Genomic DNA, 26,018 nt, shown 5'->3' on the forward strand with positions numbered 1-26,018 from the left:
TCTACTGTAAAATGATAAGAACAATATTTCTGTAACACCTCATTTTCTGATTTCACTGCTCTTTAATCAAAAGAAAATATACATACTATCCATTTATTTTCTAAGGGCTTGAATGTTAAATGCCATTAAAAAGGTTAGATTTTTAAAATCCTTTTATGTTTTTACCCAATATAAAAAAACAATTATCTGTTAATCATGAATACAAGTCTATTTTCAAATATCATTAAAACTATTGAACAAGCTCCTCTATTTCACCAGCAGACACTCTTACTTATCGGATGTCTAACATGGAGCCGAGGTAGAACCTTTGGCACATTTTGCCAGTACTTATAGTTTTCTTTACATTACTGGTTAAAGGCCTCAACCAATCAGCCGGGTTTCATAATAATTTTCATCATCCAACCAAAATCATCTGTGAAAAGTCTGGTCAGGCTCACTTCATTATCAATGCCAAATTACAAGAAATATCTTTATTTCTCAAAGTAAATTTCTCAACATCTGATAAAAGGATTCTGATTATAAATTAGTGAATATTTTCCTAAGACGCTGCTTGAATTTTCAGCAGGCTGAATATAGGAAAATATTCATCGGCTGAAACCACAGGCTGTCTAGCATACCCTGACAAAAAATTAGGGCTAATTTTAGGGCAATTTGTACAAAAAAATAGGGCTAAAATTAGGAATTTGGTACAATTTTAAGGAAATTTTAGGGCTAAATTTAGGAATTTTCAAATTAAAATATGGACTTTAAAGACAATGTAATGTGCTTACTTTTATGTGATTGACATAAAAGTAACTTACAAATAGTGCTTTATTTACAGAAAAGACGTCTACCACTGGTAAACTGCTTTGAACTGTGCTAAACTGTTTTTTTCTGAATTAGAAGAACTTTCAAACAGCATTTAAAACATTTTCTCTTTTTGATCATTGCAAAAAAGTTAAAAAATTAGGAATTTTTGTGAAAAAATAGGGCCTTTTTAGGAATTTCCTTTGATTTTTAAAAAAAAATAGGAATTTTAGCCAAATTGAAAAAAAATAGGAAAAAGTAGGAATTTTAGGGACGCTAGACAGCCTGAAACCACTATAACAAACTCTGACGGATGAAGATGGGAACAAAATGAAATACAACTGTATACTAATTTGGCAGTATTTTATTTTGTATAATAAGACTTGCATTATAAATGTTAATTTATTATTTCACTTACTGTTTTCTTCCCATGATCTATAGTTATTTGCAAGCTGGATGGAATTTTCTTCAAAGGTGACTGAAATGGAAGTGTTGTCACTAAAATTAGGGATCCACTTGACTGACCTATTCAACATCACTATTTTCAAATCAAATTGCTGAAATTTCAAGAGCTCCCTCTTCAAGGCGAAGCAAATCTGATATGTTCTTGAAATGTTAAAAAAACTACATGGTAAAAGATATATTCAGCATTTTCAATGTTTTATTACACTCATAAAGCTGGTAAAGAAGGCCATGATGGCCCTGTATTGCTCATCTGAGTTTAGTTGCTTGCTTGAACAGTTAAAAGTTTCTACTAATTAAATAAAGGCAGGTAATGTGTATGTTTTTTTTTGTGGTGGTGGTGGGGGTGAGGGAGAGGGGGAGGTGTGTCGTTGATAGACACTGGGGAAATGATGTGATGTGATAATATCAAACATGATGATTTTTAAAGTTTCTACTACATAAACAAGAGCTGTCCGTAAGACAGCGTGCTCGACTTCTCTCAGTGCCTGACTCTGAGTTAGAGCTTTGCCAGTAAAAACTTTAACCAAACAATTCTAAATTAAAAAGGGGCATAACTCTGTCAAAATTCAAACAGGGTTATGGGGATTGTTTCTCCTGGTGTAGACTTTGTAGTAAATAACTATTTTAAGTTTCAAGTCAAAAACTTTGACAGTAACAGAGATATTGGACTTTATCAAAAACTTTTACCATAACTTCTAAGTTAAAAAGGGGCATAACTCTGTCAAAATGTAAATCACTGTTATGGGGATTATTTCTCCTGATGTAGACTTTGATAGTAAAAAAACTATTTTAAGTTTCAAGTCAATAGCTTTGATAGTAACAGAGATATTTGACTTTATAATAAACTTGAACCAAAAATTCTAAGTCAAAAAGGGGCATAACTCCATCAAAATTCAAACCAGAGTTATGGGGATTGTTTCTCCTGGTGTAAACTTTGATAGTAAATAATTATTTTAAGTTTCAAGTCAATGGCTTTCATAGTAACAGAGATATTCGACTTTATCAAAAACTTTAACCAACGATGATGCCGACGCTGGGGCGAGTGCAACAGCTCTACTTTTAATCGAAAAGTCGAGCTGATAAGTGACCACACCTCTTGGTGGCAATGCTTTTTGATGAAACAAAATAATTTCTACAATCTTCGTAAAGGGTCACCCAAGAAACATTTGTGTAATATTATTTTAAAATTGGGCCTGCTGTTTCAGACAAGAATATTTTTAAAGTTTCCAATAAATACATACAAGGAAAAAGTAGCCACATCCCCTGGTGGCCATATTTTTGACAAAAACAAAATAATTTTGAAATAACAGCTTACTTAAGATTTTTTGTGAAATTAGGACCAGGATGTTTCCTTTCCTTTTTCCCCACGTCTGCAATTTATGGCATAGTTTCTCCCATTTTCACAGAATCAGCACCATCCCAAAATTCTGTGACTTGCTTTTTTTTTCTTTTTTTTTTTTTTTTTTGCTTTCATTTAGAAAAACAGTACATAGTTTTAGATATACATATAGGCATAATCCTTTAAAAAAATATACTTACATCATCATCATTATCATCATCATCACTATCTTCATCCTCCTCCTCATCTTTAGACTGTCCTGGCTTGGTTCTCTTCCTTTTGTCTAAACTCCCCAAACCTGGAGGTAGAGGAGGTCCTATCATTTTATCATTTTCATCCTCTTTGTTACCACTCTTCATGGACGAAGGCATAGGTGGTCCTATCATTTCTTCATCTGAAAAAAAAAAAGAAAAGAAAATTTAATATATATATAGCACATAACAAGCCGATGTCACCCACCTCTACCCCATGATGGCTTGTCCTGTTCCTAAGATCACTATGACCAAATTGTAAAAATGACTTGTCACTTGCAACACTCATACCCCTAGCTGAATAATCAAGCTCACAAAGAATTTTATAGGAAAATGTTTGACTATTCTGGTCTTAAAAATAAATTGACTGTTGAAATCTATCATACTGGATAGGGTGACAGGTATAGATGTTGTCTTAGCTATATATCAGTATATACATTTCTATCAGAAGGACATACCATGCAGCTTTACTTTTTTCTGTACATAATTTGTATTCTTGTATGTGTCTATGTACTCATATTTTAACTTTAAAACTATATAATGTTATTGATATGATTTTGACTTTAATAACTAAACTATATTACTTTTCTTTTCTGGTCTAATCTTTTCTTGTAATTGTCACATATCTGTTAATGATGTGGTATCTGTGTTGTACATAATGTGTATTATCTGGTAGTTGTCACTAACTTGTTGATAATGTCATTACTTATTAATTTACTTTTCCTTTTTGGTTGTAAATAATGTATGTAATTATGAAGAGGCTCCCTTGGAAGATTTATTTACCTGACTGCAACGCCTCTTCAAATAGTCTTTACTTAATCATTATTCGAGAAACATTTGTGCAAAGTAACATTAAAATCCCTTGACGGCAGGCTGAGCTATGGAGCAGACAGATTAAAAAAAAGACATTCTGACTGTGACCTTGACATTTAAGTTAGGGAACAGGGTTTCGTACATGACACATTGTCTCATTATGGGAGCATTGGTGCCAAGTAATTTTACAATCCTTTTATGTATGGCAGCATTATGGACAGGACACAAAACCAAACCTGTTATTACCATGATAACTTTGACATTAGTGGTACTTCTATCTTTGAAATTTGTGCAAAAAAAACCCCACTCATTATGGAGAACATTTGCAGCAAATATTAAAATCCTCTGATGGATGGCTGAACAACAGAGTTGACTGGAGAAAAGTCTGGCTAATCACTGACCTACAAGTGGATTGAATAACAATCAAATGAAAGATGGAAAATTGCAAACCTATAATTCCTGAAACTGGTAATCATATAGACAGATACAACATACAACAACAGTAATTTACAGGTTGTTTTTTTATTTTTACAGGGCTCCAGATAAGACGCGTATTAGCATAAATTACGCTTTGAAATAATGCATATACTCATGTGTGATAATTTTTAAGTGTATAAAAACGTATATGAAATTATAGAAACACATGCAATGACTTTTTACTAGCGTAAACAAAATCTGAATCGTCTGGATGCTTTATGTAACAGAGCACTGTAGGCATTAATTCTCCCACATTGAACGTACACATGCATTGAATGGTACACAATAAGCCTAGGTTAAATTGAGCCTCACCATGAGAAAACCAACATATTGCATTTGCTGCCAGCTTGGATCCAGACCAGACTGCGTGGATGTGCAGGCTGGTCTGGATCTCGCCAATGCTGTGTTTCCAAGTGCGCTCAACTGTTATTTACATACTGTGATGAAATGTTTTAAGTAGGAACAAAATCTAGATTTACATGTCCTTCTAAAGTGTTATTTAAAATGATGTGAACCAGGCAAAGTAAACAAAAGCTGTTATGATGAATGCCCATGCATTTGAAGAATGTATGCCGATAGTTAGGTATTTATATGGAGCGGTCTGCCGAAAGTCGTCTTACATGTGTCAACATTCATGATAGTTATTTAAAATCCATGCTGTAATGACAAAGACAATGATCCTGACATTCATAATGTTCAACTAGTCGAAAAAGCACCTTAACGTCTAAGTATGTACTTCTGAACCAATTTGTAGAAAGCAGATTGGTGTCTTGCCAATGACAGTACTCACTATTGTTACACATTCATGCAATTATTTTGAAGAATCCATATCGTACAATCAGATATGCCGGGTAAAGCACATGCAAATACTTTAGAGTCATAGGGTAGACAACTTGTACCATATTCTGATCTACATTTTGACCTGGGTGGCGTTGTTGTCAACGACAAAAGTATTTTTGTGTAACATAATTAACATGGTGAATTTCCAGCTTCTGATGGCGGATGAAGACCCAGGTGCCCCTTCAGGCATTACTTCATCATAGGCAGTCACCTGGGTAGAACCACCGACCTTCCATTAGCCAGCTTCCTAACATCTGAATAACTCTACACACCAAGCAAGGTTTCAAGCACACATCAGTGAGAGCAAGAGATTTGATGTCAACAACCTTCACCAACCTGACATGGAGTCCCCTATATTCAAAGTACAGCCAAATCAAAAACAATACTGTGAAATCATTAATATTTGCGGGGGACTAATTTTCGTGGATTTCGTGATTGAGTCAATCTAAGAAATTTAATCCAAACAAACAAGTAAAATTCCCATTCGTTTTATATTCAAAAGTTTAAATCAACAAATTCATATCCCCATGAAATTAACGTTTTTACCAAAACCACAAAATTAAATGATTATACAGTATTCTGATAAGAACATGAAAATGTCCAAGATGCTTTTGAAATAATTAACTAATTCAACATTCCACATGAAATTTTACTTTATATTTCATTTTTGATTAAAACTCATTTCTTTTCTAACTTCTCAGTCCATACAATTACATCATAGTTTCATACAGCAAACTGTTTTTTAATCTTTCACTCAAATCATGAATCAATCACTGCAAGGAAAACAATGTTTTACCAGAAGAGGAATCACTATCTGAGTCACTTCCACTACTTGAGCTCTCTTCTTTCCTTTGTTTGTCTTTCTTTGCTTCATTCTGTCTGTTAATTCTGTCAACTGTTGTTTCTGTATCCTCATCTGTCAAGTAACAACAACTTTTTGAAAAAAAAAAAAAAAAACTGCTGTGACTCACTGAATCGAAAGGAAAGCTTGACAGTTTGCCTTCAACTTTCAACAAAGCCATTATTGGAGGTAAATGATTATGAAATTTTCGATCTGAAGTTCTACTACTGATCTGAGATAAGTCACCTACTTATCCTCCAACCTCAATATAATACGAGTCACTGACCACAAGTAATCGTTCTCTAAAGTTTGAACATGATAGGCAAAAGTTTTCTTGATCAGAAATCATTTTATCTATATGGATGAAAACACAGGAAACCAGGCAATGTCAGCCACATAAAGTTTTCTTGAAAGAAGGGAATAATAAATGGCACTTACATGATGATTTAAAATATATTTAAAATATCAATGTAGAAATCTCTGACTGACCATGCTCTTAATTTTATGTTCTAATGTAATTTATAACTTCAAGCACATATTTTTGATGGAGAGGTCAGTCAAAATGTATGTAGCGCAATAATATGTAATTTTATTTTTTTTTTTTTTTAAACAAACAAAAGTTGCAAATTGTCACAATGCCTGTCACAGCAAATTACTTTTGATTTTAAAATACTCTACTACTTATTGAGCAGACCAGTTGTCAATTTCCTACATTTTGTCCAATCAAGGGCCATAACTTGAGAGCAAAAAGGCTATCCAACTGGTAATCCAACTTGACCAAAATAATATGACCATATTGTTTTTGACTTGGTATGGTGAACACTGGATAAGAATAAAACAAGAGGGCCATGATGGCCCTATATCGCTCACCTGAGTTTAGTTGCTTGCTTGAACAAATTTCTTTGCTATAGCTTCAAAAACAAACAAGAGCTGTCCGTAAGACAGCACGCCCGACTATTCTCAGTGCTTGACTCTGAATTAGAGCTTTGCCAGTAAAAAAAATTCCAAGATAAAAAGGGACATAATTCTGTCAAAATTATGGGAATTGTGTCTCCTGGTGTAGACTCTGATAGAAAATAACTATTTTGAGTTTCAAGTCAAAATCTTTAATAGCAACAGAGATATTTGACTTTATCAAAAAATTTTTTTAAAAATTCTAAGTTGAAAAGGGGCATAATTCTGTCAAAATTAAAATCAGAGTTATGGGAATTGTGTCTCCTGGTGTAGACTTTGATAGTAAATAACTATTTTGAGTTTCAAGTCAAAAGCTTTAATAGTAACAGAGATATTTGACTTTATCAAAAATTTTAACAAAATATTCTAAGTTAAAAACGGGCATAATTCTGTCAAAATTCAAATCAGAGTTATGGGGATTGTTTCTCCTGGTGTAGACTTTGATGGTAAATACGTATTTTAAGTGTCAAGCCAATAGCTTTGACAGTAACAGAGACATTTGACTTTATCAAGAACTTTAACCAAAAATATTAAGTTAAAAAGGGGCATAATTCTGTCAAAATTCAAATCAGAGTTATGGGGATTGTTTCTCCTGGTGTAGACTTTGATAGTAAATATCTATTTCAAGTTTCAGGTCAATAGCTTTGACAGTAACAGAGATATTTGACTTTATCAAAAACTTTAACCAACGGCGATGCCGACGCCGACACCAGGGCGAGTGCAATAGCTCTACATTTTCTTCGTAAAGTCGAGCTAAAAAACTAAGTGAGTAGGTCATGGTAAAATATATTCAAGATAACTTCGGAAATCTGTTAAAAAACTATACAGGTGGTCAAAATCTCTTTGCTGTAGCTTCAAAAGCAAGAAAGTAGGCCAGTATGTCAGGGTTAAAAATATTAAATATGAGTATTGAAATCTGTATCAAAAGTTATACAATATACATGTGGTCCATCTATGTTGTACCTTCAATATCAAGAAAGTAGGTCAGTAGGTCAAGATTAAGACTTTTCAAGATGAGTATTGTAATCTGTATCAAAAATTATACAAGTGATCCAAATTTCTATGCTGTAAATTTAGAAACAAGAAAGTAGGTCAGTACATGTAGGGCACAATTAATACTATTCAATATGAGTATTGAAATCTGAATCAAATATTATACATGGGGTCCAAATTTTTTTTGCTGTATGAGCTACATGTTTCAAATGTCAAACTGATGCTAAAATATAAGAAATTAGATCAGTAGGTCACATTCATGGTCACTGAAAGTCAGTTTTAAGATCGGTGTAAAAAATGTACATGTCATCCAAATTTCAAGGCTGTATCTTAAAAAACAAGAAAGTAGGTCAGTAGGTCAATTTGAACAATTTTGGTAGAGGACCACTAGGCAATGTAACACACCAAATATCAAAAGCCTAGGCCTTGCAGTTTCAGGCAAGAAGATTTTTAAAGATTTTTTCCTATATAAGTCTATGTAAAACTTGGGACCCCTGGGGCAGGGCCTCTTTTCACCCCAGGGTTATAATTTGAACAATCTTGGTAGAGGACCACAAGGCAATGCTACATACTAAATATCAAAGGCCTATGTCTTGTGTTTTCAGACAAAAAGATTTTTAAAGTTTTTTTCCTATATAAGTCTTTGTAAAATTTGGGACCCCCCCCCCACGGGGCCTCTTTTCACCCCAGGGGCATAATTTGAACAAACTTCATAGAGGACCATTAAATGATGACAAATACCTAGGCTCTATGCCTTGCGGTTTAGGACAAGAAGATCTTTTAAGTTTTTCCTTTTGGTTGCCATGGCAACCAGAGTTCTGTGTGGAATTCAATTGTTTGAACAATTTTGAAATTTTCCAAGGATCATTCCTGTGAAGTTTCATCAAAATTGAACTGGTGGTTTAGTAGGAGATGTTGTTTAAAGGAAAGTAGGGACGGCCGGACGCCGGACAGACGGATGCCGGACGGTGAGTGATCACAATGGCTCAGGTGAGCTAATCAAATGGAAAAACAAAAAAAAATTAAAAATGATGTCACATAATGAAATTTGACATTGCCATGCATCTGTGTTACTAAGGTAACAAAAACAAGGGCTGCCCTAAGACAGCCAGTGCTCGAATATTATCCTAAATGTTAAACAAGAGCTCGTCGAACAAGAAATGCCCCCCTTGATGCATTCAGTAATTGCACAAGGAACTGAGATTATTTGCTCACTGTAAACAAAAGTTCTACTGTTCTGGTTCAATGTGACATTGACCTTTGACCTACTGACCTCAAAATCAACAGGGGTCATCTGCTGGTCATGATCAACCTCCCTATTAAGTTTAGTGATCCTAGGCCCAAGCGTTCTCATGGTATCATCCGGAAAGGGTTTAACTGTTCTTGGTCAATGTGACCTTGACCTTTAGCCTACAGACCTCAAAATCTATAGGGGTCATCTACAGGTCATGACCAACCTCCCTATCAAGTTCCATGATCCTAGGTCCAAGCATTCTGAAGTTATTGTCTGGAAATGGTTTAAACGTTCCGGGTCACTGTAACCTTGACCTTTGACCTACTGACCTTAAGATCAATAGGGGTCATCTGCTGGTCATGATGAACCTCTCTATCATCTTTCATGACCCTTGGCCGAAGAGTTCTCAAGTTATTGTCCAGAAACCGTTTAACTGTTCCTGGCCAATCTGACCTTGAACTTTGACCAAATGACCTCAAAATCAATAGGGGTCATCTGTTGGTCATGATCAATTTTCCTGATCCTAGGCCCAAGCATTCTTGAGTTATCGCCCGGAAACCGTTTTACTGTTCCTGGTCACTGTGACCTTGACCTTTGACCAACTGACCTAAAAATCAATAGGGGTCATCTGCTGGTCATGACCAACCCCCCTATCAACTTTCATGATCCTAGGCCCAAGCTTTCTTGAGTTATCATCCAGAAACCGTTTAACTGTTCAGGGTCACTGTGACCTTGACCTTTGACATACACATCTCAAAATCAATAGGGGTCATCTGCAGGTGATGATCAACCTTCCTATCAACTTTCATGAGCCTAGGCCCAAGCGTTCTTGAGTTATCATCCGGAAATGGATTGGTCTACATACAGACCGACCAACCGACCGACCGACCGACCGACCGACCGACCGACATCGGCAAAACAATATACCCCTCTTTCTTCGAAGGGGGGCATAAATATGTATAGAGTTTCAATTCAGTATCTGCAATAGTTCTGGAGACAGTAACTTGCATGCAAAACATTAACCAGAAGTTTTAAAATCAAAAGGGGAAATAAGTTGGCCAAAATGCATGTCAGAGTTATGGGACTTGATGCAATTAACTAGTTTCATGACCCTGAAGGCACATGTGAAGTTTCGATTTAATATCTGCATTTGTTTTGCAGATAGTAACTTGCATGCAAAACATTAACCAGAATTTTCTAAGGCCAAAAGGGGGCATAATTTTCCCATAATACTTATCAGAGTTATGGGACTTGACCCAGTGAGGTTGGTAATTGATATAGAAAAAGAAAAAGTAAGTTTCAAAGCTATATGCCTTTAAGTAATAGCTATATGTATTTGCACGCAAAACTTTAACCAGGATTTTCGAAGTCCAAAAGGGGGCATAATTTGGCCAAAATAGCCAGAGTTATGGGACTTGACCCAGTGAAGTTGGTAATTGACCTAGAAAAAGAAAAAATAAGTTTCAAAGCTATATGCCTTTAAATAACAGCCATATGTACTTGCATGCAAAACTTTAACCAAGGTGTGACACCGACGCCAGGATGAGTAGAATTGCTAGACTATTCTTTGAATAGTCGAGCTAATAACAGCCTAGCCTTCCTACCTAGCCTACCTCCCAGCCCTGCCCTGCATGCCTATATTTCATTACATTACAATGTATATTTTTAACACAAATCTGGACACCTGTTCCTTCAATACAGATACCTTCTTTTCCAGTAGTTGTCCTTTCTATGGCAGTTTTTCTAGCCTCTTCAAACATCGCCATAAAATCAAATTGACGTGCTTTCTTTGATAGACCTTTTTCTAAAAATAAAAGCATAATTTATGACCTGTTGTTTAAATTAAGGTAGTTCTGCATTTTTAAAACAAGAGCACTGCCTGAAGGTGCCATACCTCGTCTGCAAGTGCTGGATAATATGTAAGAAAAGAGAAATGGTTCTTGGCCTTCTTACTCATCTTAACTGATGACAAAGATAATGTATGAAGTTTCAAAGCTATATGTATATAGTATACAAGAAAAGCGAACTTAAACAAAAACAACCAAGAAATACTGATTTTCTAAGTTAAAAAGGCCCATTATTCTGACAAAATGCAAGAGAGAGTTATGGTTCTTGACCTACATACTAATCTAATGATATTAGAATGTTGTACAAAGTTTCAAAGTTATCGCTCTTATAGAATTCAAGAAAAGTGGACCTAAATAAAAAGAAATTCTAACTAACTACTCATCTAATAATGATAAACAAGTCTGCAAAGATTCAAAGCTAGTGTTCTTATAGTATTCAAGTAAAGTGGACCTAAACAAAAAATTTAATCAAGAAATTCAAATGTTTTAAGTATAATAAGGGCCATAATTCTGACAAAATGCAGATTAAGAGTTATGGCTCTTGGCCCACTTACACATCTAATGATGATAAACAAGTGTACAAAAGTTTAAAAGCTGTAGCTTTTATAGGTTTTGCGAAAAAGTGGACCTAAACAAAAATTTTAACCAAGAAAATCAAATTTTCTAAATACAAAAAGAACCATAATTTTGACAAAATGCATATCAGAGTTATGGTTCTTGGCCCACATTAGTCTGCTAATGATGATAAACAAGTGTGCAAAGTTTCAAAACTGTAGCTCTTAGTAATAGTTTTTGAGAAAAGATGGACCTAAACAAAAATTTTCACTAACGCTAACACTGATGCCGACGATCAAGTGACAACAACACATCGTAGATTTTTTTCAAAAATCAAGACGAGGTAAAAACTGAAAGTAATGGTGTAACATTATCAGTAAACAGAATAAAGCCCAGATCCTTCATATGGAAATGTCAATCAAACTACAAATAAATGGCAAACTTTGTGTTAATCAATAAAACCGGTTCTCCTGGACTCAAGTATAAGAAGAAATGTATACACGAGAGTCAATATGTTTTTTTTTGTCCATGATTAAAAAGGTCTGCAAATTTCACGCACCTTTTTTACCAAATTTGGAATTTTTAATATAACATTTGAAGTTTTTCTTTACTTGTTCCATATCTATAATACACATTTTGAAATTGAAACCAAATGAATACAGCACCTGACGTTTAGAAAACATCATTTTAACAGCAAAGGTCTGATAAAGGAAAATAATTACAGTACATACCTTGGTCTTCAGCCATCTCCTAAATCAAGTCCAGTCAAGTCTATATGGAATTTTAAAATTCAGACCTTCAAACTGAGCTCTGAAAAAAAAAGCAAAGCAAAGAGTGTAAGTCTACAAACACAGTTTGTTGATACATTCATTTATATTTTTTTTTAATTAAAAGAGGGTCATAATGGCCCTATAATGGTCACTCACAAGTTTAACAGAATATTCCTACCAAGTAACTTGTAAAACTGACCTGCCGATTCAGAGGAGAATATTTTCATGGTTTTCCAAAGAGTCATATACAGAAAACTAGACCAACTCCTGGCAGCCATGTTATTTTTTAATTTTGTTTTTGCCAAATCAAAATGGCATGTAACAATTCTAGTAGAACTCAGTCACTCAAGAATATTTTGGTGAAATAACTTCAAAATCAGACCAGTGGATAAGGGGGAAACAGCATTTGAAGACAATTTTTAGATATGACAGCAACAATCTTTGACAAATAAGAATATGATGAATACCCTTCATACATAGGTGGTCACCCTAAGAAAATTTCTGTGAAATTATTTCAAAATCAAATGAACAGTTTTTGACCAGAAGGTTATTTTAAAATCCCATAATAAACTAACTGGGAAACTGTACAGAGTACACCATGTTCTTGACAAATCAGAATAATTTAAACAATCATCATAGTGGGTCACACAAAAACATTCCTGTGAAAAAAATTCAAATTTTGTCAGCTGTCTGCAGTCATGGCGAAATTCTGCCGTACAGTCAAACCTGTGTGACAAAAAATGAGTAGGTCTTATGTGGAGGGTCGGGGTGTTGAACTTTATGTCCTATATGATACAGCGCAAGTTGGTTTTTACTAAGTAAGTAAGTATTAATAACACTTAATTTATATTCATTCTGGTTCAAGTCAGAAGTTTCAAACTGATGTTGTTTCTCGTCCGAGTACCAAGTTTCAGTCAAAAGAGCGAAATCTATTTTCTCATCCCTGAGGTATTGGCCCACAAAATCATCTTTGTTCACAACAGATCTACAGTTCAGAGTAATGCAGTATACATGTTCATTCATTTTTTTGTACCAATTGCATTTCTTAGGCTATATCAAATTTTTAAAGTTCACACCATTTTGTTTAGGAATTACTTTACTTTTACCACCTTGTTTACTTCTGTGTGTTTTCTTTTTACAGGCTATATTGTGTAACTTTATAATCCTATGTGCCGCAGGGTCTTGCTTCCCTAATCCCCTATTGTTCCATACTGTATATCCAATAATCTAGTGTAGGTATACTTTTACAAGTGAACGACAGGTAATGTCTGATGTAAATTCATTAAGAAAATTATCAAAAATTTCACTGGATGCAAGCCATTCAATCACTGAAGATACAGCAAAATAGAAGTGCAGAAAGATGCGAAGTACATTCATATCCATTATATCCAATTTTCAGCAAATTCTCAACATAAATAACAGAGTTATTACGGTAAGATTCAAGAGCACAGAAACACATTTTTGTCTACCAAATTTTAGTTCTAACCAAACAGACTCAATAATATTTGCTTCAATATCAGTTCTTAATTCATATGGCAAATTGGACTTAAAGCCCTGCTCCGCAGCTATTCAAATTCTATTGTGTGTATGCAACCCATGATTACAATAGGTAACAGTTAACGGCCACGCGCCACACTTTAGCACGCAAAACCACAGGTATTTTATATAGATTTTTTTATAAAATAGACTCTATTTTGACAGGCATCACTGTTCATAGTCGGGATTCTCATGCTTTTTCAGTGACAATTTAAGGTTAAAAGGTAGGACTGGAGCAGGTCTTTAACATATAAAACTATTCCATGCCATTTGATCCCCTATAGCGAAGAAAAACTTTATAGTTATCTATATGTAATTCATTATCTGACAAGGCATCACTAAGATAAGTTTCACCCAGACCAAAAATATCAACGCTTATCCACTAAAAACTTAAATTCATTCAATTTTGGATACAGATAGTGTATGTTTAGATGCATGAAGTTTAGGCAATTTTTATCAAATTTGTGGTTATCAACAGTATTTGTAGACTCTAAAGAATTTCTATGTCCTATTTTGTTGTTAATCTTGTCAGCACTAGTTTCTGGTTTTTCTTCATTTATAATGAGATTGTTTATAGTCTTGTCCGGATTGGAATTTTTTACACTATTAACATTAAATATGAGTTCATAAATACTGCAGAAGTCTTTCTTACAATGCAGTTTTCTTACGCACATGTTCATTTTTCACATTTTTCATCTACCTAATTAATATCTAATTGTTTTTGTTTACTCTTTACCGTATGTTTTGGATCAGATGAGTTTCCATTCAGTCAGATGGGATATACTGTCAGACAAGTCTTCAAACATTTTTGCCATGACTGCTGTTTGACGAGAAAAATTTTCATTTCTCACTACAACACTACAAACATATCTTTTTAGTAAAAATTTACCACAAATCCTAGCAGCCATGTTCTTTGAATAAGAGGGCCCTGAAGGCCCTGTATCGCTCACCTGATCTATGGACCTAAAGATCAGATCATCAAGATTAACATTCTTACCAAGTTTCATTAAGATATGGTCATAAATGTGGCCTATAAAGTGTTCTCTAGCTTTTCCTTTGATTTGACCTAGTGACCTAGTTTTTGACCCCACATGACCCAGATTCGAACTTGACCTGAAGATCATAAAGATTAATAATCTGACCAAGTTTCATGAAGATACAATCATAAATGTGGCCTCTAGATTGTTAACAATCTTTGCCTTTGATTTGACCTGGTGACCTAGTTTTTTACCCCACTTGACCCAGATTTGAACTTCACCTTTAGATCATTAAGATTAAAATTCTGACCAAGTTTCATTAAGATACAGTTATAAATGTGGCCTCTAGAGAGTTAACTAGCATTTCCTTTGATTTGACCTAGTGACCTAGTTTTGACCCCACATGACCCAGATTCGAACCTGACCTAAAGACCATCAAGGTTAAGATTCTGCCAAGATTCATGAAGATACAGTCATAAATGTGACCTCTAGAGTGTTAACAAGTTTTTCCTTTGATTTTTTGACCTGCTGACCTAGTTTTTGATTCCACATGATCCAGATTCGAACCTGACCTAGAGGTCATCAAGACAAACATTCTGATTAAGTTTCATAGAGATATAGCCATGAATGTGACCTCTAGAGCTTTTCCTTTGATTTGACCTGGTGACCTAGTTTTTGACCTCAGATGATCCAATATCGAACTCGTCCAAGATTTTATTTAGGGTAACATTCTGACCAAGATTGATCAAGATTGGGCCAAAATTGTGACCTCTAGAGTGTTAACAAGCTTTTCCTTTGATTTGACCCGGTGACCTAGTTTTTGACCCCACTTGACCCAGATTTGAACTTGACCTAAAGATCCTAAAGAGTAACATTCTGACCAAGTTTCATTAAGATACAGTCATAAATGTAGCCTCTAGAGTGTTAACAAGCTTTTCCTTTGATTTTTTTGACCTGGTGACCTAGTTTTTGACCCAACTTGACCCAGATTTGATCTTAACCTAAAGATCATCAAGATAAACATTCTGATCAAGTTTCATAGAGATATTGCCATAAATGTGGCCTCTAGAGTGTTACCAAACTTTTCCTCTGATTTGACCTAGTGACCTATTTTTTGACCCCACATGACCCAGATTTGAAATTCACCTATAAATCATCAAGATTAACATTCTGACCAAGTTGCATTCAGATATGGTCATAAATGTGGCCTCTAGAGTGTTAACTAGCTTTTCCTTTGATCTGACCTGGTGACCTAGTTTTCAATCCCACCTGACCTAGATTTGAATTCTACCTAAAGATCATCGAGATTAATATTCTGAAAAGTTTCATTAATATATGGTCATAAATGTGGCCTCTAGATTGTTAACAAGTTTTTCCTTTGATTGGACCTGGTGACCTAGTTTTTGACCCAACATGACCCAGATCTAAAAAAAACTCTAAAGATCATCAAGATTAACATTCTGACCAAGTTTCATGAAGATACAGTCATAAATGTGACCTCTACAGTGTTAACAAGCTTTTCCTTTGATTTGACCTGGTGAGCTAGTTTTTGATCCCGGATGACCCAATATTGAACTTGTCCAAGATTTTATTGAGGGTAACATTCTGATCAAGTTTCATTAAGATTGGGCCAGAATTGTGACCTCTATAGTGTTAACAAGCTTTTCCTTTGATTTGACCTGGTGACCTAGTTTTGATCCCAGATGACCCAATATCGAACTCGTCCAAGATTTTATTAAGGATAACAAAGTTTCATAAAGATTGGGCCAAAATTGTGACCTCTAGTGTGTTAGACAAATTGTTGATGATGGACGACGGACACAGGGTGATCACAAAAGCTCACATTGAGCACTTCGTGCTCAGGTCAGGTGAGCTAAAAATTCGAAAAATCTTAATATTCTTGGGAGAAAGTCACCCAAGAAACATTTTATGTAAAATTATTTAGGAGGGGTTGTTGTTTGAAGATTCTTCTATTTTTAGCTCTGGTGGCCACATCATTTTGATGAATTAGAATAATTTAACCACTCTAAGTAGATCATCCATAATCTGGACAACCAGTTTCTACAAGATTTTTTCAATTTTCCACCAAAAACATATAGAGAATGTCAAGAGTGATGAAAGATGAAAACAAGTGTTGAATTTCAGTTACTTTTATTGTTCCTTCTCAAAAGAAGGAACACTAATGTTGACATTTCACACTTTTAATTTAAATGAGCATGGATACAAGGGTGCTATCAAAGGAATCGGATTAACAGTAGGGCACCGCCATCTTGGACTCATGCATGTTCATGACTAATAGCCTCTATGTGAATATGTAGTCGGTTAAAAAGCTCAGTCAGAGCTTATGTCGTCTTGTTATATGTCTTGCCGACTTAAAATAAAACTTATCTTATCTTACCTATCTTATGTGTTCATATGAATCTTTAAGTCAATGTACTGTGAAAATGAAATTATTCGCGTTTCGAAATTACCTTCCTTGGAAGTTTATCTCAGTACTAGTCCGGTTTGCAGTTTTTGCCAGTATATTTTGGCGCTCTTTGTCACGTGAATTTTATGAAATATTTGGGAGTATATAAGATTGAATTGGTAGTGTTCTCACCACTCGAGGTTTTTGATTGGCAGCAAACAGTCTGTAACCGCCCTCCCTCCCATAATGTCTATTGTGCTTGTATTTCATTTATAGCTTGCTTTTACAAAAAATACTAGTATGAAAATCGTTTGTCTGGCATATTAGTTTATTTTATTATAAAATAAACGTAATTTGTGCTTATGTTTATTACTTAACACAGTTTCTCCAGTTAATAGTTAAGCAGTCTGTTGTTTGGTGTGATTAAAGTAACAAGTACTTGTCAGCTGTACTGCACATGACGAAAATAGAAGGTAATGGTCACGAAATGGGACACAACAGGATACCCGTTATTTATGCTGGGCACCAAATTATGGACTGTAAATACATTAGTCCAAATAATATGACGTTTAGGGACAGCGTGATAACTTTGACTGCCGCTGTCTCCGTCATGTCCAAACTTATTCTGCGTATTTCAGTTAGGAAATCCCCAATTGAAATCAGTTGGGAATGTTTTCTGGTACATGTACGAAGTGTTTATAACAATTACATCTCTGAAAATGAATTTATGTGGATATTAAAGCATAAACTTGCCCCCAGCTGACATTTTATGAATGTATATTTTGTGTTTTGTTTCTACAATTTAGTGAAATCGGCAATCTGTTGTTTACTGAAACTGGTGTCAGGGTAGATATATCCTTGCACCTGTCACATCATATTTTTGAAGATTTAAGTCTCTTATTTAAAATTATGAATTAAATTCAACCCATTTTGAAGTTTTTACACGAATATTAATGTTTAATTTATTCAAGCAAGTAAGTCTGACCAGTATCTAATGACTTTTTCATGATTTGTTAATGTCTTCGTTTTCCTAACAGTAAAATGCAGATACAGGTAAGGCTTAGAGGGATGACAACTATAAAATATCAGATCATAAAATAAGTCATCCCGATAAGCCAAATTTTTTATGAGTAAGGCTATAAACAGTGATAAATACATCAGCCCTGACAGGCAACCCAACCTGGGACCTTTTACACTTATGACAGACATTCTTAAACATAGCTTTAAAAGCTTATTCATACAGCATGGCATTTTGACGGAACCCCCGACTTTTATTCCTAAAAAATAGGTAGCGGAAACTAATGATAATTGCAATTCCGTACAACACATTAGCATGTATCTAAAGAATCACGCTGTAGATTGGCATTAATATCATATTTGAAAGTGCTTACTGAGAAGAATCTTGTACTTAATTTGGCATTTAAGCAGAAAAAACTATTTATAAGAGCCAAAAACTATCTTTCCAACAAACGCTTGACGTTGTCTGGACGCTTGAGGTCAGGCACTGCTATTGATTTTCCATCTGGCTTTAGACTACAGTTATTTTTACTATATGTTCTATCAGAGACTCTGTCATTTGTGTAATTCCAATTCTCTAGCGGATGAGTTTCATTACTTATTTGAATGTAATTTTTTAAATGATGACAGAAAGAAATACATTGCAGCTTATTACAGAATTCACCCTAATGTTTACAAATTTGAGGAACTCATGAACAATAATAATAGACCAAAACTTACTAAACTAGCTTTATTTTGCAAAATTATTTTGGCTGCTTTTCGATAGATTCATCCTCCATGTAATTTTTTTTTTGATTTAGATAATTTAGTAACTGTAATGTTAGGCAAAATATTTTCAAATCTGATACTTGTAACAGTTAACTACATTATCTTATCTGGAACAACTGATACGGGGACTGGAAACCGGCATTTATCTTATCTTATGCTGTCGTCCAATCGAAGCGTATGCCGTAGGTTATTCTGCTATTACTCAAACTCTTACGCCTTACAGTTAACTCGTCCTTTCAGTGAAAATATGGGAAAGCATTTGTTGATTTTTTTTGTTGAAAACAAAAGTTCTGCCATGAAATTATTGCCTGCATCTGTTTTCAAATGGAAAATATCTACATTAATGTTACTTTTCGCCCTTTGAAAATGGCTAAATCTAGACTTGTCTTACCCACAGAGAAAGATGTCGTTTTTACATGATATTTGCCTTGGTGATTCAGAGTATTTAGAACAAAAAAATTAGGACATATTTTAATGAAAATAGCAAGTCAAAACTGTAAACTGTTGCCTGAAAATATTTGTTTATGATATTGCTCTGTTCTTCACCATTTAAATGCGTGTTAAACCTAGATGATTTTCTGCAGTTTTATCTAAAAGTTCGGAAAACTAAATGTAACTTCGTTGTCGGCCTTTTTTTTTAAAAAAAAATTATTGTTATTTTAATTTAAATACATTGTATTTTTCACACATCAGTTTTAAGATTAAACAAAGAGCTATAAAAATGTATTTTATACTTCTTTGGATTAAATTTATTAAACTCATTTTTGGAGTTTAAACAACAATTTCGTTTGAAACATTCCCTACGTTCAAGAAGAATGTTTGTTTCTGTATGTAGAAATCTGACATTATAAACAATAATCATAATTATGGCTCTACAAGATTAAGAAAAGTGTCAGCTTTCTGTTATTTTCCATTTTTTTTAATTCAAATCCAACAAAAATCGGCCCTGTGATAAAGGTTTGAAGTTACGTGGTAAAATATTTCTTCAGGGAAGTGAGCTCGAGTTAATTCATAATAATTAAGCATATCACCACATACAGTCGCATGCTGTTTTTGCTTCAGAATCCCTTTAGATCAATCTCTGATCATCTAATTATCGCCACTTAACATGTGACTGGTAAACCCTTTGAATATTACCACAAAGTATAAATAAAATCAAAAAACATTTTGCGCAGACACCTAACTGGGACCCCCCCCCCCCCCTTTATACATAGTATTTTACAACGAGTACTTGCTCTATAAAATATCTGGTTCCCTTTAACTATTGTATATGACATAATGTTTGATGCTGGGATCCAGCTATCATTGTAATTAACCCAAATCGTCCATAAATGACCCAAATCCTATTGTTTACAGCAATTCAACAAAATTATAGCAACGACACCAGGCCCGTGTCCAGGATTTTTTTGCTGGCGGGGCCCAACCTGGGTCGGGTTCGGGAGGGGTATCCCTCCCGATGTCGAATTTTTTTTAAATATGGCACATGAAAAGATGCATTTTCCTGCTACCTGAAACACCTTTAAGGATGCATGAATGTATTATATATTTAAGGAAAAGTCTATTTTTTAATCATTTCATCAAGCCTTTTCAATGTATGTATGATTGTACAGTCACAGTGTATGAACTTCATTTTTCTGTATGATACCCAGGTCTCGGTATATTGGCTCTGATATCTACCAATCCAATGTAAAACCAGCTACCAGTAATAAAGAAGCTAGTGGTTTGAAAATCAACTTTATCTAAATGAAACGAACTATTTGATTGTTAGCAATAATAATACTACATTTTAATCAAATGAATAAAATTTCATTCATCCTACCCTTTTCTTTCAATCATACTATAAAAAACTTTCTTCTAATTAAAAAAAGTAATATGTGTAATTTCACTAAAAAGAAAGTTATCAAAAACTGCTCAAAATTGATGTACAAAATGACATGATTTGTAGAAAAATGATTTACTAAGTTCACTAATAAATATTAATAATAAAATAAATAAAAACACAGAAATATTTTTTGAACTTTTTCTGCATTTCTTAGCAAATATAATGGAGAAAAAATTTGTTGAAGTTTTAACATGATTTATTTATTTGCAAAATGGCCAAATGTTTTTAGATTTCCAACAAAACAAAGTATTATGACAATTACTATTTACATCATAGATTTCAATTGACAATGAACTCTTAACTGTACAAACTATAACATCACAGCACACATTTTTATGTATAAAACCCCTCATAAGTAACGAGTTTTAGATGTGTTTGTAAGATTTACTGAGAAACTACTTTTAAAACCATGAGAGTTTTTAAGTAAGGTTATTGGACCCAAAAGAGTAAAATTGATACAGTAGTTTCAAATTCATAATTGTTGTAAAATTAAAAGAAAGGATAAATATCTATCAATTTAATAAATTTGGGGAATGTGCCTTAATGTAAAAATAAAATACAACCATCATAATGTTTCAATTTTCAGATTCATTTTAAGATTTACTTAACAAAACCAACAATGTTATGATCATTTTGTAACACTTCCAAAGAGTAAAAACCATAATACTTTCTCTACTACCCAATCAAGTACCGCGTAAAAAAGCAAGCGATCTATGAAGATGTACAGATAAACTTTTACCTGTAACATGCCTGGGGCTAATTTCCACTACCGGACACGGTTTTATGGCTCTTTAGCCTGTGTATTGCTGTCAAATCAAGCCAATTTCGCTGGTGTATAAATTTGTTAATTGAGGCTGGAACAACTGATACGGGGACTGGAAACCGGCATTTATCTTATCTTATGCTGTTGTCCAATCGAAGCGTATGCCGTAGGTTATTCTGCTATTACTCAAACACTAACGCCTTACAGTTTAACTCGTCCTTTCAGTGAAAATATGGGAAAGCATTTGTTGAATTTTTTGTTGAAAACAAAAGTTCTGCCATGAAATTATTGCCTGCATCTGTTTTTAAATGGAAAATATCTACATTAATGTTACTTTTCGCCCTTTGAAAATGGCTAAATCTAGACTTGTCATACCCAGAGAGAAAGATGTCGTTTTTTACATGATATTTGCCAGTTTGAGAGTGTGCCACTCTACCAATATTAATCAGAGTACACTGATATACTGTCATTTTAATGTTTATTTAGTTTACAATATCTGCTGAAAATAACACCTTAATATCTCAACTAATGAAAAATGTTTTAGCTTTTTGGTAAAGTTCGTCCATTGAAAATCAGTAAATTTGATTAGACCACTTTGTGGCTCTGTGATTAAAAAAGTATTCAGTACAATTTAAAATGCAACATGTTGTGTGAATGTCCATTGCATAGTCATTTTATCATGAAAGTTTCAGGTAAAAAGTTAAAACTATTTTTAAAAGAATAACAGAAATTGTGTTCCTGGCTGGTCACATGTCAGATTACCCCATCCACTTTAAATGTGAATATCTATAGAAGTAAGTAAAACCTGGTAACAATAACACTTGTTAATAAAACTTAATACATGTAGGTATATTACCACAAAATATTAATAAAATCAAAAAACATTTTGCGCAGACACCTAACTGGGACCCCCCCTTTGGACCAGTCAGAACACGTTCTATAAAAAGCACCAATCAAAGCTCACGTCTGCTAAGGTATAAATAGGTAGATGGGTGACAGCCATATGACAAACTTCTCCTTCCCCCCCGGAGCGTACACGTCGCGGAGAAGGCACAGGGCATCGGCAGAAGTGGAGCCAAGACAGCTGTCGGTGTCCTGACTAATCCGGAGGGAGTGGCCCTGCAAAGGTTGGGACGACGAGGATGGGCCATGCAGACTTCCAACAACTCTACCCCGGGGGAGCCAACCTACTCAACTTCGGTTGTTTTAAAAACAAAAGGCTTCGGCCACCCAGCTCCATTCAACTCGGGTGGCAATGATAGAACTTCTGCATGGCGATAGATGGCAAGACAACAACAGAACGTTGCGACAGATCTTCGCGGGACACTCTGAGTGGCACAGATGTGTGGACAAGAGAGAAGACCTGTCAGTACTTAGATGGCATGCAGAGAAGACCCCGAGCCACTCAAACTTCACGCTCAACGTGAGGGGCGAGTTGGGAGGGGCAGCGGCACAAGGGAGACACCTTGTACCAGCGGCCTCAACCGCCCTTTTAAGGGCGAAGCTTACCACACTTTCTTGTATATTGTCTATTGGCTACCATAGGGGAGCTGTCATTTAGGTCTCATTGGCCGCGACAGTGACCCACTTTTGGCATCAAAGTTACTTATCTTTGGCATATACTCTACGGAAATTGCGTAGAGGTAAATTCTCACCATTTGGCTTCAAAAAACATCTTTAACGGCATGCCTGGTGACATGCCGGGGGTCCGTACTCTTAATTAGCGAAAGCTATGTTGTGCCTTACGTGCGGATGGACCCTAATTAAACTTAAATAGAAGAAGAAGAAGCCATATGACAAAATTCTCTTGTGTCTATATGCTAGACGTTCAGGAGTATTTTTGTGACTTTTTGAAAATGAGTTCAGATAGTAGAGTAATTTGTTGAAATTTTAACATATTTTATACAACATATTTTTTTAATGATTGTGTAGAAAGCAACATTGTACCTTTAAAAATATGAAGATATTGTAAAAGATATCGATTAATGTCAAAAGTTTCGTAAAGTGTAATTAGTTATTCTTAAAGTGGCAGTCATTTTTAGCTGAATTTAAACATCACCTACCAAACTGGTTGAAAGAGATAATTAGTTGACTTTTTTGCATATTGACCACTTTCAGTATTTGTATACAGATGTAATAGTTGTCCAGACAGACGTTTGGCGTACTTACAAGGGTAGAAACTCGCTACTTTTTATACTGTACATGAACTTTTACCGTTAGAAATATAAAGGGAGGTAATAAAACAATAGACTCAATAAAACATTCTATTATGTTAATAAATATTCAGACCTTTGACAAATATAAGAGAAAAGTATTACTGGAAATAGGATTCACTAAGAAATTAATATATTTTGTTCATAACGGAAAAATGTTGGCAGTCACATTTTAAACAAAGTTAGTTATTATAAACCTTTAAAATAATACACACTGTAAGTGTATACATCTATAGATAAACACAGTATAAATGTTTACTACCACTAAAAACATGACTGTATTATAAAATAAGGTTTTAACGTTTTAAATGTTCAAGATCAACGTTTAATTTAAAGATTATCTGAAAATTGCATAGAGCCTCTCAGTGACGATGAAAAAGGTGTTATACGGTTTAAATAAAAAAAATTCAAAGATTATCTGAAAATTGCATAGAGCCTCTCAGTGACGATGAAAAAGGTGTTATACGGTTTAAATAAAAAAATTCAAAGATTATCTGAAAATTGCATAGAGCCTCTCAGTGACGATGAAAAAGGTGTTATACGGTTTAAATTAAATAATACCTGTATGTAGTTGCTCGAATACTTGCATTCACCAGTATAGTGACCTTGCTGACTTTTACCTGGCCAGTGATCTGAATTCAATCGTAGGAAATCTTTTGGATTATATAATTGACGACGTCACATAGTACTGACACGATTATGACGTCATTATTATATAGATCTATAATGCCAGGATCTATTTAACACTGAACGTGACAACCTCCGCGCAGGAATATTGTCTACTGTACCGATAAGAGGAAGTAACATTATGTTGGAGTTTGTGAAAGTGATAGGCAAGAAAAATGATCTAGCATGTCTGCTTATGTAAGACAGCTGTTTTCCCAACCCTCGGGACAGCTCGGTTTTTTCATTCTACACTGTCCCTCGGGTAGGGAAAACCCCGTCTTACACAGGCAGGCATGTAAGATCCTCAATAAAATTTATCATCATCAGACAATCGCTTATATATCTTTTATAAGACTACTTCTCGAGTACAGTGATGTCCTTTGGGATAACTGTACTGAAGAACTTAAACGCGAACTAGAAGCGATACAAACTGAAGCAGCGAGAATTATTACCAGCGCGACGAAGTTCTGCAATATTAACAACCTGTATACCGACTTAAAATGGGAAACACTATCTAGCAGAAGAAAGAAACATAGACGTATACTATTCTTCAAAATGAAAAATGACATTTCCCCAAGTTACTTATGTAACCTTAACCCTCCTTCTACACAAAATAGATATTAATTAAGAAATAACACGAATATACACTTATCATGTTGTCGTACACAATTATACAAAGATTCATTTATTCCATCCGTAATTCGTGCATGGAACGCGTTGTCCGAAGAAATCAAAGCAAGTCCTTCTTTAGCAATATTTAAGAAACACTTAAATAGCAACGCATTCAAACCCCCGCCGCATTACCTATCAGGAAGTAGGATTGGTCAAATACTACATACTCGATCGTCTTCGTCTAGGCTGTAGTTCCCCTAAATTATGACCTTTTTCGTAAATAAATATCAAATAATCCTTATTGTACATGCGGTGAAGTAGAAACAACAAATCACTACCTTTTATCATGTCCTATTTATATACCAGAAAGACAATTGCTCCTAAATGAATTACCTTGTGCACCCACCATTAATAACTTACTGTTTGGTATGAACACCTAACAACGACTCAGAATATATCTGTCTTCGCTAAAGTGCAGCAATACATCGTTGCTTCGAAGCGATTCTTCACGTGACCGGCGCACCGACGCGCGCGGGTGACCATTGGCGCGAACTGGTCACATGCAGCACATTCTTAATACTAAGCAGCATTTCTCAACTAATTTCAAAATTTTCATACTTAACTAGCTAAAAAACTGTAAAAAGAGTTGAAACTAACAAGTACATGACATATTTATTAAATACTGTTTAAACTAAGATCCTTATAATCTTCCTGAGACAGTTTCGGACCGTACTAATGATTGTTCTATCAATAGTTATGGGTCAAAATTGCTGACCCTTTATAAGGAAAACGGTATGTGTATTGTTAATGGTAGAAGAGTAGAAGACAAAAGTACTGATAATCATTGTATAAAAACAGACCAGTATCTAATTATTAAGTAAAGGTATAATAAGTGAATTACATTTGCAGGGAATTAATTTTCAGTAATGTAAATATCAGTTATGTTGACTAAGATTGATTTCTTTGCGGTGGTGAAGTGTGTGTGTGTGTGTGTGTGTGAGTGTGTGTGTGT

General features: G+C 34.6%; 1 protein-coding gene across 2 annotated transcripts in view; it reads right to left on the reverse strand.

Annotated features, from left to right (window-relative positions):
- Window positions 1-18,596, reverse strand: part of LOC123525361 (WD repeat-containing protein 70-like) — a 36,811-nt gene extending 18,215 nt beyond the window's left edge. Inside the window, exons 1-6 of one of the 2 annotated variants that reach the window (XM_045304342.2) lie at window positions 18,477-18,596; window positions 12,127-12,205; window positions 10,699-10,797; window positions 5,768-5,887; window positions 2,791-2,984; window positions 1,205-1,264 (exon numbers count right to left, since the gene is read on the reverse strand). In XM_045304342.2, coding sequence (XP_045160277.2) covers window positions 1,205-1,264; window positions 2,791-2,984; window positions 5,768-5,887; window positions 10,699-10,797; window positions 12,127-12,142 — 489 coding nt within the window. In that variant the 5' untranslated portion in view covers window positions 12,143-12,205; window positions 18,477-18,596. Of the gene's footprint in view, window positions 1-1,204; window positions 1,265-2,790; window positions 2,985-5,767; window positions 5,905-10,698; window positions 10,800-12,126; window positions 12,206-18,476 lie in introns of those variants that run through there. The other variant, XM_045304343.2, reaches the window with a different exon arrangement.
- Between the last annotated feature and the right edge of the window lie 7,422 nt (window positions 18,597-26,018).

This window comes from Mercenaria mercenaria, chromosome 3, assembly GCF_021730395.1.
Source record: "Mercenaria mercenaria strain notata chromosome 3, MADL_Memer_1, whole genome shotgun sequence".
Classification (NCBI taxonomy): domain Eukaryota; kingdom Metazoa; phylum Mollusca; class Bivalvia; order Venerida; family Veneridae; genus Mercenaria; species Mercenaria mercenaria.